We start from the raw sequence: 15,011 nt of genomic DNA, 5'->3' as shown, positions 1-15,011 counted from the left end.
CCTGTTCTACTTTCTCCTTTACCCCCTGCCAGTCCCTGCGAAGAGAGAGTTAATATATATATATTTTTTATTTATTTGCTTTTTGTGTTGGGATGGGTCTGTGTCCAGCCCCAGGGGGTCTGATGTGGCCGTCACAGGTTGGGTGTATACCCGGCAGCCCTGGCGTGGGGGCCTGGCGCCATTTCCCTCAGTCCAGGCTGTCATCCCTCCTCTTCCCCGTTCTTCCAACCCCCTCCTCCGTTTTGCCAACTGCACTTCATTTGAGTCACCATTTACTCCAAGCACATGCTCCAGACTTGTCACACTGACTTTCCTTCTGGGGCAGGTGGCAAGAAAAAGAGGCTGTGTGCAGAAAAAAAATGTTCCTGTTTCTCATTTGTAAGGCTGGTCTCTGGGTTTTCTGCCATGGTATTCTCCCCCTACCCTCTCCCCTTGGCAATTCCTGCAAAGGGTTAAAAATTTAACTGGTTTTTACTACTGATGACTTGACTTAAAAAAAAAACAAAAAAAGATGCTGGATGCTAACTTGATACTAACCATCAGATTGTACAGTTTGATTGTAACTGTAAATATGGTAGGGGTTTGTTGTTTTTGTTTTCATTTCCCCATACTACTGAATAAACTAGTTCTGTGCGGGTCGGGTCGAGTACTGTCATCATGTGCTTCTCTGTGATGCCTGGTTTCTGGAAAACAAAAGAGCAAGCAGAGCCCTGAAAGCTCTGGAAGCCTCCAACAGGACAGGGGGACTCATATGCTACTTCGCCGATGAGCTAGTCCCTCTCCTGGCCCTCCCCTGGCATCTCCAGTAGTGCTCCCCAGATAGCCTCACCAGCCCAAAGCCCATGTCCTGGCGTTTCCCAGGAAGACGTGGAGGGCGGGTGGGCAGGTGAGTGTCAGCCTCACAAGGACAGGAAGGGCTTGTCTGGCTGGTGGGGCTGCACAGACGGATAGGACATGTTTCCAGCTCAGCTCCTAAGGGCTAAGAACGACAGGCACTTGCTTCCTGGGGGCACAATGTAGGTGGCAGGGAGGGGTGAATTGAGACTGGTGGAAACTGAAGCAACCACTCCTACTCTGGCCAGCTATGTGCTCTGTGACATTACTTCTCTTCCCCAGTTTTGTGTTTAAAGGCCTGTTTGACAAACTAGACGCAGGGTTAACACAGGGGCAACGTAGGGTAGTGATTAAGAACACAAACCCTGTAACCTGACTGACTTCATCTCTCTGCAAAATGAGGATGATAATAGCATCCGTCTAATTGAGCTTTACGAGGATTGAATGAGTTAACACACGTAAAGTGCTTAGAACAGTTCACAGTACATTGTAAGAGGCCAATAAACATTGGGTTCCCTGGCTGTTGTTACTGGGGAGTGGGGGTGGCTGGGGGGGAGGTAGAAGTGGAGTTCATAGAGAAAGTAGACAGGCCCAAAGGGAAGGGAATAAGCAGGTAGCTGAACAAGAAGGGCAGCTATGGCAGGCAGGCCTCCTGGCTGGCACTGCCTACTAAATTTGTGGCTTAAGGTAGTTTGGGGGCGGGGGGGCAGGGACGGGAACAAAACTCAAGACTGACCAGGAGGATGAATAGAACACGCTGTGTCCTCTCCAGCCACCAGATGGCAGCAGCACATGGCTCTGCAGCTTGTTGGCCTCTACCTCTCCAGGCCTGGCCTGCATGCAGCTCACACAAATGTGCCACCTGCTGGCCACACCTAGGTGTGTTTCTTGGCCTTCCAGAGCCGGAAATCACCAACAGGCCCTGCCCGTTGCCCTCAACAGGCCCTGCCACACCAGTGCAGGACGAAGATGGGAAGTTTGCACCTGAGATCTCCTTGCCTTTATGCCTAATTTCTCCAGAGCCGAATATTCGCTGTCGGTCTCCACACCTCTTTCCCCCACATCAAATCTCGGAATCCCAAAGGCTGCAGGAGTTGTTTCAAGAAGAGGCTCAGGAAAAGGTGAATGTCTAAACAACTACCATTGTTAAACAGGTCAATGTGTTAAACGAACCTTAAGATCAACCATAAAATGAAGAAAGCACTGGAGAACAGCTAGCCCCGTGGACAGGGGAAGGGCACTTCAATGACCAAGTACGGCAGCTGTACCCATGGCGAGGGGCAGGGGTGCAGCTGGCAGTCCAACTTCCCTTTGCCTGCTAGCTTCCTTAAGTCGTGGCCTGGTTTCCAAGGAGGGAATTTCTCTCAAAACTCACAAAGAATTGACTTGGTTCTGGATGCAAGAGTCAGAGGCTGAGGGAAAAGAGAGACACTATCCTGAATCTATTAAATGAGTCTTTATCATTCATTCAACAAACATCCACCATCTTGCACTCGAATGTTTTCTGAATAAATGAATGAAACTCTACCAGGCATGAGTCACAACACTAGGCACTGCAGGTTTATAAACCGTGGTGCCAGCCCTCAAGTCTAGTAGGGGAGAAAAGAGACCAGAGACAACTCTAATGATGTAGCGAATGATGAAATGTTCCAGCATCATCTGGCTGAAGTGGTCAGGGAGACTCAACACCAGGGTGCCCATCAAGGGTCTCTCATTCCATCAGCACAGCAAACAAGAAGCTGGGATGCTCCAGGAGGCCCCATTCTCTTGTCAGGGAAGGACACTCAAGTTTTGAAATAGTAATTTTCCTAGACCCTGGCTTCACAGCCTCACACATGGTGAATTCAGCTATACTTAACTTTGATCTGGACCTTCTAACAATCCATGAATCCTAGGAAGAGGCAGCCTATTCTCATCTAATGCCAACAAGGAGGGCAATTATAGTCTGGTGAGCTGGAATCACAAGGCCCTAGGGCCTACTCAGGTCCCTGCCTGGGAAGCCCATCCTGGCTCCCTCACTGGAATTACATGGAGGTTTACTCCAACATTGTTCGAAGTTGCAGCAGGATCCACTTTCAGACAATATAAAAATACATTTACTTTATTTTTAAAAAATGCAGACTGGTAGAGTAAGCTTATCATAAACTGGCCTGTTAGGAGTCACAGAATTCTGGAGACCAGGTGCCTGCCGCTGCCTCTCCAAATTGGCCTGAGTCCTGTAGAGGATGATTCAGGAAGGCCTCTCCTCAGAGAGCAAGGAGGTTAGCTAGGAGGCCACACACATGTAAACATCCAGCAAATCAACACCTGGAAGATCAAACTCTCTAGGGCTGAAAGCAAGAGTGGGGATGGATATGGACAAACCACTTTCCTGCATTTTTCATTTTCTGTTTGCTAATTTCACTACTGGGAGGCAACCTCTTTTTCCTGTTTAACCTGCTTTCAACCCAGAGAGTTTCACACCCCTCCAACTCAACCCTAATCCACCCCATCTCCTAAGGTCTCAGCTCCCGGGAGACCAGCCCTGGCAGTATCTCTTCCACCTGTCCCTGGGCCAGAAGTTGCTGGAGTCAGGGCCTCCCTCCAACGAGAGGGCTTGGGAGGCCAGGTCCAGGCATGTCCAGGCAGTGGCTGTAGTGGTTGGCTACTGAATTTTTGCTTGCTGTCCGGATCTTTTACCTAAAGAGGCAGAAAGAGGCATGGATTTACATTGCCCTTCTTCCTCTAGCCCGTTTGTCACCCAGCTGAGTGAGTCTCACCAGCTGGGGAAGAAAGGGGACACCCACACCCCAGGCTCTCCTCCTCATCCCCATCTTGCCACAGGGCTTACGGAAGACTCAGGAATGACGTAGATGACAGTGTAGAAGCCCGGGATGACAGGGGAGACAGAAAGCATCTCAATCAGACTGACCTGGTAGATCCTGAGACTACAACTTTCCTGGGGGGCTGCAGACTGCTGCGAGTGGCACCAGTGACAGGGAGATTTGGTCGCTGGGAAACAGGAACTTGATGGAGGTAAACAAAATAAATGAGTTAGCAGAACATTCAACTGACCTCAAAAAGAGATATCAGATGAAGGCAGAGTGAGTTTGGGATTGGCACCCCTTATTCCCAAGGTAAAGGACAACAGGTGTTTGGGAGCCAAGACTCAGACTCTTTGCCCAATTTCACATTCTTTCCTTAACCTAGTCTCCCCATCTTCAAAGAGAGTTTTAATGAAGATGGAGGAAGTGATCACTCTTGCCAGCTCTGAGAGGATGAGAGCACGCTGGGCAAGGGCAGGTATTCTTCTTCCCAATTTCTTACCCCTGTGCCCACACTTCCCCACCTCTGTGCCCTGCAGCGCTTGGTCTCGGAAGCCCTTTCCGACTTGGCAGAGAATCTGGAGGTAGGCCACCTTTGCAGGGCAGTACACTCCGGCTGGACAGTGGCATTCGGCCGGCAGGCCTAGGGAGGGCCGTGGGGATGGGCAGTCGACTTGAAGGTTTAGTAGCTGCACCCTGTGGCCGGGACAGGCGCTGAGAGTTGCTGGGAGAAGGCTGTGGGGCCAGGACTGGCCTGGCAGGGGCAGCTGGGCCTGATGGAGAGGAGTAGAGGAATTCAGGGTAAGTTCCGCACCCTCCCACTCCCATTCTCCCACAGCTTTGCTGTCCAGGTCTTCTCACCTGCTGTTGCTCTCCCACTGGGCCCAGCTTTTCCTCGGATTGGAGGGGCCAATCGGAGTGGAGGGGTTGATTGGATTGGAGGGGTTGATCGGATTGGTGGAGCTGACCGGACTGGGGGAGTTGATCGGGCAAGGGGAGAAGATGCTGGGCTTTTTGATGCAGGAAACAGATTGCAAGTGGGCGATTCCTGAAATACAAAGAGAAAAAAAAGGACTGGAATAGGGAAAAAATCTGTTATGCTGGCTTATTAAAGGATAGGGATGGAGAGATGCCTAGATTCCAGTGAGAACAGGGCAGAAGTTAGCTGTCAACATTATCATCATCATCATCGTCGCCATCACAAATACTACTTATTGAGCGCATATTATAGACCAGGCACTGTGCTAAATCATTTCTTTGTGGTATTTTGTTTAATCCCAACAATTCTATGAGGTAGACATCACCATCCCCATTTTGCCAATGAGGAAACCACTCTACCCCTGTACCGTGTCATGCCCTGTGTCTAGGGGCACGCGCCCAACCCAACCCTCTAAACTCACCCTCTTCACACTGGCGGGCCTCTTTCCAGATGTTGTCCGAAGAGCCTTGACCGACCCCTTTCTATCACTGCTCCGGAGTCGGGGTGTCAGGCTGCTTGGGGAGGGAGTACTCCGAGTCAGGGAGCTCACAGTGGGCAGCAGGTCTCGGACAGGACTGTCCTTCAATACAAAAGTCTCCCGCCGAGGACTGGGCTTCACCTGGCGAGGCGCCGGGCTCTCGCCTGTGCTCTCCTGCTCCTGCAGGCCACACTGTTCTAGCCGAGCCGCCAGCCGGTTGGCTTCATGAAGGATCTCCTCCAGCTTCTCTGGGCTGAGGGGACCTAAGCTGAACCTTGGACCCTGGAGGGTGGGGCCCGCTGCATTTGGGTCACTTCGGTGGGAGAGGCCCCGTCGGAGTGGTTTCTCCGGAGTCGCCAACACTGCTATGTCTTCCTCCTCACGACTGAGACAGAAAATTAAACCAGGCACCATGCCCACATGAAAGAGAGGGTGATGATGGGGATGAAGAGGAGAGCCTGGGGTATGGGGGTCACATTTCTTCCCAGCTGGTGAGATTCATTCAGCTGAGTGACAAATGGGCTAGAGGAAGAAGGACAATTTAAAACTGTGCCTCCTTCTGCCTCTTTAGGTAAGTAGATCCACACAGCAAGCAAAAATTCAGGAGGACTGGGCAAAAAACCCACAACAGAGCCAGGCACATAGTCCCAAACCCTGACACCCATGCTGACTGTGAGACCTGGCATGTAGGTGATGAGATGCCTGGGTCTATGGGGCCTAATGGGCCTTTAGCATTTACTGAGATTGGGAATTCTGCCAGGATGAAGATGCAGCAAACTCACTTACCCTTCCCACCTTAACACCCTGAGATCTCACTACAGACTTATTTCTTCTCCCCTCCCCAAATGTGCCACAGAGACCCAAGTCAACCAGCCACCTGGCAGCCCTTGTGCACCAAACCTTGTCAAATTACCAACCCAGGCCCCAGAGGCCAATAATTCAGCAGTAAAGAAGGGTTTAGAGACAAAGAGGTGTTGGACGAAAATTAGTGGAATAAACAGGCTGGTACCTGTCAGATGGTGACAGCCCTCCAAAATCCAAGGTCTCATCCACAATAAACTTTACAGCTGAAGGAGAGAGAAGAATGAATGCCACTACTGGGTCCCTGGCACGACTCTCTATTGCAGGGCCTCCTTCTTCCCTCCAGGGTTTCCTTACCTTCCTCCAAACCCTCCATGTCCCAGCCAGCAGGAGCAAGAGTCAGCTTAGACCCGAGCTGAAGAGAAAACCACGTTTCCTCAGGTCCACCCCGCCCAAGGCTCCCAGCTCGACTCAGGGTGCAAGCCAGGAGCTGGGGGTCCTGCTGGGGACAAAGCAAGCACCCCAGGGGTAGCTCCTGCCCCTATAACCACCACCCCATTACCTCCTCCTGTTCCCACAGGGCAGTCCTGGAGGGCCCGAATATTTCCCTGTACACTCCCATTCCCCTCACAGTCTGCACTCCTGACCCCTGCGCCCTGGCCTCCCCTCACTGAGGACGGTCTGCGCGCCCCATATTCCTCTCCGCCACTATTCTCCGGGTCCTTCCACTCCACAGACTTTTCTGCTCCCCGCGGTACCACACCCACACCACACCTTCAGCCCACCTGCAGCTCCCATGCCCAGTCCACCTCACCTCCCGCGGAAGGTGTTTTTGCCCAACAATCTAGTACCGGGAATCTGCTACCAAGGGGCGGGGCTCCTTTCAAATCTCTTAATCCCCACCCACTCCCACCACAGGCGCACAGCGATTGGCGAATCCGATATTCCCCGCCCCAGGGGGTGGGCCCGAAGCTGGCTGCCGGCCGGAAGTCAGAGCGGAGGGGCGGGGTTTCCGTCGTGCGGGCCGGTGCGGAGCGGCTGATTGAGGCTGGGGGAGCGTCTGAGTGTCCTGGAGATTCACGTTTGGCTCCCAGGCAGCAAGCAGAGTCGAGCGGAGCCCCCAGCAGAGTGTGGAGCCGCGCGAGGGAACGGACCAATGAGTGTCGGTGTCGCGCCCCACCCTTTCTTCTCCGCCCCCTCCTCCTGCTCCCGCACTGCTGAACGGCTGGCTTAGAGGAGGCTGGCTCCCGCCTCCGCGGTGCTGGGCCTCCGTCGGGGGTCGGCCTGGCCGAGGCGAGGCGGGCGGATGGAAAGGCCTGGTTACCTACGGCCCCGCGCCGGCGTCGGCCCTACAACTCACGGCGGGCCTGGGGTTCCTCACTTGGGCTTTTACGGAAGCACCTAAACATACTTTAGGAATATTGAGGTTAAGATGTACATTCTCCTTTTCCTTCTTAAGCAAGAACATTCGGAATCTGAGGCAGCAAGGTGTAAAAAAACGGACTTTTTTCTTGTTGAGAATGTACACAGCAGAACATTGACCAATTCAACAATTTCTAAATGGACGATTAAGCGACCGTTACGTTTTTCAAGTTGCGCAACCATTCTTACCCTCCTTTTCCGAATTATTCCTCGCTCAGTAACAAACTCACTGCCCCCTAAGTTTTCCTGTCTGATCTTTTGAATTGCTGTTGAAAACAATGGGGTTTTCAGATTGGGATATTTGGGTTCAAATCAATCTGGGCAAGCTTGAGCATATTTGACCTCTCTACTGGTGGCGTAGTAAAGATCCACGGCTACTAACCAAAAGGTCGGCAGTTCGAATTCACCAGGCGCTCCTTGAAAACCCTATGGGGCAGTTCTGCTTTGTCCTATAGGTTCCCTATGAGTCAGACTGGACCGCAACGGTTTTGGTTTGGTTTAGTCTCTGTTTACTTACCCACAGAATGAGGATGGTAATACCTGTCAACATGCTTTCAGGGTAATTATGAATATAAAATTTTACACCGCGTACTCTTAAGGGCTTTGAGGGAATATTTATAACTAGCTGTCCCTGAACTAAAAGCCGTGTTTGTAAAATGCTTAATCATAATTACTAGGGATTTTTGTTTTTTCCTCTCTGTTCTAGATGTTGCCTGTGAATAGGGTGTGTCACCAGTTAACAGCTTCTTAGAAATGTTCTTAAAATTTTAAAGTAAAAAGGTCCTGAGAGAATGGTTGGGGAGCTTTCCCATCAACAAAGAGCCTGAGCTTGAGTCCCCAGAGTTTTTGAGCAGTATATTGGCCAGTGATAGGCTTTTCTGTTGACTTCCTAGTTTTTAGCTGTAGAGTTGAGGGTGGAGAAGTCTGTGGGGGTGAGAGATTACTATAATAAATACCATAGGAAGCAAAGAACCCTTGAAATTTAGTGGGGTGAATGATGAGGGAAAGGGTGGAGAAGCTCGGAATTTGCAAGTTTATGTGAGGAAGAGCTGAGAGAAGATTGCCCCTCTCTCTGCAGACTTGCTGGCGAAGGTGGAGTTTTAGTTACTGCTTGTAGGATCCGGGGTCTGTGGAGGGTGGCAAAACCAGAGCCAATAGCTTCCTTCTCTCCAGGTGGATAGTGGCAAAGTGGAGATCAAAAGGAAAGAAACTATTAGTTGACTGCGTTCATTCACCCTAGATAGAGCAAATGGTTAAGTCCTGGACTACTAGCCAAAAAAGGTAGCCTTTTGAACCCACCCAGTGGCATCTCAGAAAACAGTCCTGGCACATCTGCTTCTGAAGAGTCACAGCCTTGAAACCCCTAGCAAGCAGTTCTTCTCTGACATACATGAGGTCACTATTATTTGGAACTGACTTGACAGAAAACACTTGCAAGTATGAGTTGGAATTGACAAACAACAAAAGCCTGAGTAGGAGAAATCTATACTTCTTTACCCTAGGATAAGTGGGGAAAGAAGTTTTAGCAAATTGGAAGTTAGTTTCTCCTAAGGAAACTCATCTCCAGTTTTCTATCACCAAATTATGGTTTTGAAAGCTTTGCGGTACCAGAAAAAAAAAGCAATGGAACTACTTCTTCATCAGAATGACAGCAAAGCCAGAAAGTATGAATTTCAGGCACAAGAATTCTTCACCAGGCAACAGGCCACTAATCTGGGAATTATTTGTCCCTCATCTCAACTCCAAAAAGATGAGTATGAACAGGTGTTTAAGATCCTGGATAAACAATGAATTAATGAAGAAATTACACCCACCCCCAGGTACATAGTCAGCCTTAGCTCAGAAGGCACTCTGTAAGTGTCGAATCCATAAAGGAAAAAAACTAAAGACTCCAGTGCAGTTCTTGAAAGCAGGATTAACTGTGACTGGAGGTCTTGTTCAAGTGTGAACATTTAGCTTCTGAACCATGAAGGTTGAGAATATAGGAACTTTAAGGGGTGGCCCTTGAGTAATTCAGTAAGCAGCAGAGGAGGCATGGGGCTGTGGGCAGAAACTGGGGCTCCACCTGGTTCTTAAGGCATCGTTGTCATCGTTAGGTGCTATCACATGAGATTTCTACTCATATTAACCCTGTGTGACAGACTGGAACTGTCCTATAGGGTTTTCTAGGCTGTAATCTTTACAGGAGCAGATTGCTAAGTCTTTCTCCTATAGAACAGCTGGATGGGTTCGAACCACCAACCTTTCAGTTAGCAGCAGAGTGCTTAACCATTGTGCCATGAAGGCTCCTCAGGCCCTGCTTCAGCTGGAGAATAGCCTCTTCACTATTATGAGACTGCTGGCTCTAGACTCTGACCCACCGCAAACTTTCTCAACACGGTTTCCGCGAGTGCACTAAAACCTACAGAAAATGATTTGCGTGAATATTTTCTCAGTTTTCCCAAGGATTGTACATAACTAGGAACATTCCAGATGCAGAGGAAGAAGTTAATTTATAACATACAATGGATGCCTTGGGGCCCCAAAAACCCAGTGCCGTCAAGTCCATTCCGACTCATAGCGGCCCTATAAGGCAGAGGGCATCGGGGGTTAATTCCCTCATAGAACTCCAGTTGAGAAGGGCTGGAATAGATACTTTGCCTCAACTGAAAATAGACCACTGGTCTGAACAGAAAAGCCCTCCACACTCTTCTCAGCCAAATAACATCCCTCCTCCTCCAAAAAATGTTGCTTAATATTTACTGCCTTCTGGAAATCTTTTCAGACTCAAACCAGACTCACTATGGTGGGGGTCACTGGGTGAAAGAGATGAAACAGGGAAGGCTTTGGAGTCAAACAGGCCTGATTCAAATCCTAGCTCTGCTACTTAATAGCTGCATGATTGGAGGCAATTTATCATTCCTGAGCTTCAATTTCTTTATTTGTAAAATGAAGATTACTCGAGATAAGGCTCTTAGTTCAGAGCCTGATGCATAGAAGGCTGTTTCAAGCATTATTACTGTGTAACAAACCACACAAAACGTAGTGGTTTGAAACAACAGCAACCGCTTATTTGCTCAGGATTTTTCAGTTTGGATAGGGCTCTGCAGGGATGACTTATCACTATAAGATTTCAGCCAGGCTTGGCTGGGGCTGAAGTGTCCAAGGTGACCTCACGTGTCTAGGGCCTTGGTGCCTGCTGTCAGCTGGGATGCTTGGTTGTCCTCCATGTGGCCTCTCATAAGTGATCTAGCTTGAGATTCCTTACATAGCAGCTGGCTTCCAAGAGCAAAAGCAGAAACTACTAGACCACTTAAGGCCTAGGCTCAACATCCTTTTCTGCTCCATTCTGTTGATCAAAGCAATTCACCAGGTCTGCCCAGATTCTATGGGACAGAAAATAGACTCCATCTCTTAAAGGGAAAAGCACCATGCCATACAACGAAGGGAGGAATTCTTGGCGGCCATCTTTTGCACACCCACAGAGGACCTCCGATCTCTTAGGTGTTCAAAGAATGAAAACAAATGTAAGAAGGACACCTCACTTTTATTCTTCCCCCGGGGCTTAATATGACTCTGTTCCTGTTTCTCCAGTATCGTCCCAGCCCTCAGGACTGGCTTTCTGTCTTTAATCAGCTATGCACATATTTATGTGTACTGTTGTCTGTGTCTTTGTGATGGATGTGCATCCTGTCATCCCGACTTACCTTGGAAAGCCCATATAGGAAGAACAAGTCATCTTCAGCATTCTTTCCAGCATCTGGTCTGTACAGAGTTTAATTCAGTTCTGTCAGAGATTTTCTAGGGAAAAAGACAGTGAGGAAAGGAATGTAGATGTGGGAAGAGAAAGAGAAATCTGAGGGTCCTGGGATTCCATATGGTCTGGCAAAGGATTCCAACTTTCTAAACATTTTTCCTATATAGAAAGCCTCAAACAGATGGACACGTTGTCATTGAAGATCCACACATTTATTTCGATGTCAAATCAGACATTGTGCTGGAGCTCCTTAAGAATACAATCTTGTTACAGTCAGGCTTTCGGAAGGCACAGAAAAAGGAGGGTATGTTTGTGGCCACAACAGGAAACAGCTAGAACACATTCAGGACCCTGAGCAATCCCTCTTCATAGTCCCTGGGTCTCATACTATGAATTCCCTATTTACCCTGCTTCCTTGCTTGGGTGCTGGCTGGGAGAGATAAAGGGCAACAAACAATACTAACAGAGAGGTTACTGAGGGGTGTAGAGAGAGCTGTCTTTGCAAGCCAACTGGCAGAGAGCTCTCCTGAGGAGAAGTCTGTGCTTTTAATTCATCCTGGAGGGTTTTGATTTCCTATATATCAATGACAGGCTGAATAGATGGCTTGCAGGATCAAATTTATTCTCAATGTTTATCAGCCAGGAGCTGCAAATCAGAGGGGATGGTGGGGACTTAAAAAAAAAAAAAACACTGCCATGGAGTGCATTCTGACTCATAGCAACACTAGAGGATCGTTTAAGAACTGCCCCACATGGAAACCCTGGTGGCTTCGTGGTTAAGAGCTCAGCCGCTAACCAAAAGGTCAGCAGCTCAAATCCACCAGTGCTCTTTGTAAACTCTATGGGGCAGTTCTACTCGCTGTGGGTCAGAAATGACTTGCTGGTAATGGGTTTTTTTTTTTTTTTAATAGGGTCTCCAAGGCTGTAATCTTTATGGAAGCAGACTGCCACATCTTTCTTTGTGGAGCAGCTGGTGAGTTCAAACCACCCACCTTTCAGTTAGCAGTTAAGCACTTTAACTACTGCGCCACCTGGGTTCACTCACGTTGGGGACTACCAAACCAAACCCATTGCTGTCGAGTCAATTCTGACTCATACAGGGCATCCAAGGAGCGGCTGGTGGATTTGAACTCCTGACCTTTCGATTAGCAGTCAAGCTCTTAACCACTGTACCACAAGGGCTCCTTCACACTGGGGAGTATTTGTAAAAAAAACAAAAACAAAAAACCTCTTTGGTTGCTGTCTATATAACAACCCTACAGGACAGAGTAGAATTGCCCCACAGGGTTCCCAAGGAAAAAAAAAAAAAAAAATTTTTTTTTTTTTTTTTTGCAGCTGGTAAATTCGAACTATCAGCCTTTTTGTTAGCAGTCGAGCTTTTAATCACTCTGCCAGCAGGGGTCCTTCCCACTGGGGACTCCAAAAACCCACAAACCCAGTGCCATCGAGTCAATTCCGACTCACACTGGGGACTATCTCTTTAATTCTCTCATGAGCTGCTTTTTCACCTAACTAACTCATCAGTTTGTACACATTTCTGCTGTTAATGATTTGGAATCTGAAGTAGGCATCAAATACTAAATAATGATCTGAGTTGGCCTTTGCCAATAATGTGCTGCTTGGGGCCACATACCCAAAGGTTACATTATCACTGGCATATAATGGTGATTTTCTTCTCTTGGACAGGAAGGAGTCCATAAAAAACAAACAAAAACTAATCTTTTTTTTTTTTTTTACCATGTTCCTAATACTGAGATAGAAACACTTAATTGATAGGAACAGCATCCTCTCTTCTTGTCGATCCTGCTACCATGTGGTGGGGGTGCCCTTGTGGGTTCCTCACTGTTAATTGTTCCCTTGGCATCTTTTCTTGCAGTACCTGCCCATCCCCCTTCCACAAGGCCCCCTTGTGCTTAGGTAGATGGTATCATTCTTCTTCAAAGGACCACTGGGTTCAATTCCTATCATCAACTTGAGGAGGACAGATATAGAGGAAGTGACAAAAATATGCTTCATCTAGGTAAATTCCCTCTACAGGTATGGTAGTATTAGCTTATTACGGTTTTTTTTTTTTTAGATGTGGTCATGAGCAAGTGCGTGGCTAGATGGCTCAGGAGAACACATCTGTCCCAGATTCAACAACACTAGCCCTAAACATGGAAGAGTCCATTTAGACACCCTGTCCATCTTTCCTTACCTTCCTCAGAGTTGACCATGTCCTCTTTGGTAGCTTCAATGAGGAGCTGCAAGAATTCAGACATTTCTCAATATTATCATCTCAGAAGTTTCTGGAAAACCCTCTATCAGACCATTGGGAGGGGATATTCTATCCTGGGTCTTTGGGGGGAGTCCGTGGTGTTAGCTGGAGTCCCTGGGTAGTATAAATGGTTAATGCATTCAGCTGCTAACCAAAAGGTTGGAGGTTCAAGTCCACCCAGATGTGCCTCGAAAGAAAGGCCCGATGATCTACTTCTAAAAAATCAGCAACTGAAAATCCTATGGAGCACAGTTCTACTCTGACACACATGGGGTTGCCATGAGTCAGAATCGGCTTGACAACAACAGGTTGATGGTGCTAGTTACAGTCTATGCACACGGAAGAGTAGGAACGTAATGGCTCATTTATTCCTGATTAGGTGACAATCATTCATACAGTGTCCACTGTGTGTCAGAAACTGGGCTAGACCCTGGGGGAACAAAGGTGAATAAGACACTACCCATGCCCTCCAGATGGGGATACAGACAGGTGAATAGATAATTACAAAAATGTACTAAATGCAATGGTGGAGATCTGCACAAAGTGACAGGAAAGGACAAATGAATGAATACGTTCAAGAGGTTGAGAGGATGTGTAACATTCCCTTTAAACAAACTAGAGGAGAAAACCCAACAAACAGTTGCAGTTTTCCTGGGCCGAGAGTCAGAAGATGGTTTAGTTTACAGAAAAAACAATCTGGGTGAGGACCAGGGGACTTGGGGTAACAATATTTATAAGAATGTGTATGGAGTTTTACAATTTGAAAAGCACCTTCATGATCATCATCTCATTTAATTTGCATAACAATTCTACAAAGTATTACAGACCAGCAACCCGAAGAGACTTGCTCTCAAGGTCACACGGGTAGTAAAAAATCAAACCAAACTGAACCAGTCCTGCCAATCAGCTCCAACTCATGGTGACCCCATGTGCAGCCGAGTAGAACTGTGCTCCATAGAGTTTTCAATGGCAGATTTTTCAGAAGTAGGTCACTAGGCCTTTCTTCTGTGGCACCTCTGGGTGGACTCAAACCTCCAACCTTTCGCTGAGCAGCCAAGAGCATTAATTGTACCACCAGGGATGCCACACAGGTAGTAAGTTGCAGGAATTTGAGCCAAGTCTTGGGATTCCAAGCCACCATAGTGCCAGCTCTGCAATGAACCAGCACTGGAAATCTTGGGTAAACCGATGACCACCCCTGTGCTTCAGGTCTCTCCTTTGCAAAATGGAAGTAAGAATTCTTGCCTTCCTACATTACAGAATTGTGAGGAGAAATAAAATAGAGGGTAATAAAAATGGCTCCTAAACGAGATAAGAAGGAAGAGAGGGAGAGGAGCTGGTTGAATGGACACGGGGAATACAGGGTGGAGAGGAGGAATGTGCTGTCTCATTAGGGGGGTGTGTATAGTTTTTTGTGTGAAAGACTGACTTGATTTGTGAACTTTCACCTAAAGCACAATTAAAAACCCAGTGCCGTTGAGTCGATTCCGACTCATAGCGACCCTATAGGACAGAGTAGAACTGCCCCATAGAGTTTCCAAGGAGCGCCTGGCGGATTCAAACTGCCGACCCTTTGGTTAGCAGCCGTAGCACTTAACCACTACGCCACCAGGGTTTCCAGAGCACAATAAATACATTAAAAAAAAAAAAAAAGTCTCCTAAATACATCCTGATGATGACAGTAATGAGCGGCCCTGAAG

General features: G+C 48.0%; 1 protein-coding gene across 4 annotated transcripts; it reads right to left on the bottom strand.

Moving 5' to 3' along the window:
• Positions 1-2,959: 2,959 nt before the first annotated feature.
• Positions 2,960-6,794, bottom strand: PSRC1 (proline and serine rich coiled-coil 1). Of its 4 annotated transcripts, XM_049875999.1 has the most exons (8): positions 6,671-6,717; positions 6,254-6,311; positions 6,105-6,162; positions 5,039-5,480; positions 4,500-4,686; positions 4,163-4,411; positions 3,746-3,839; positions 2,960-3,513 (listed from the first exon to the last, which is right to left on the bottom strand). In XM_049875999.1, exons 1-8 carry the CDS (start codon positions 6,692-6,694, stop codon positions 3,510-3,512), a joined length of 1,116 nt encoding a protein of 371 aa, XP_049731956.1. In that variant the 5' UTR covers positions 6,695-6,717; the 3' UTR covers positions 2,960-3,509. The 4 variants fall into 4 exon arrangements, with proteins under 4 accessions (XP_049731956.1, XP_049731957.1, XP_049731955.1 ...); XM_049876000.1 differs by lacking the exon at positions 2,960-3,513 and having other exon boundaries at positions 3,649-3,839; positions 6,711-6,794; XM_049875998.1 differs by lacking the exon at positions 2,960-3,513 and having other exon boundaries at positions 3,649-3,839.
• Positions 6,795-15,011: the final 8,217 nt, after the last annotated feature.

The sequence above is a fragment of the Elephas maximus genome, chromosome 3 (genome assembly GCF_024166365.1).
Source record: "Elephas maximus indicus isolate mEleMax1 chromosome 3, mEleMax1 primary haplotype, whole genome shotgun sequence".
Taxonomy (NCBI): Eukaryota; Metazoa; Chordata; class Mammalia; order Proboscidea; family Elephantidae; genus Elephas; species Elephas maximus.
This window is presented reverse-complemented; position numbering and strand designations above follow the sequence as displayed.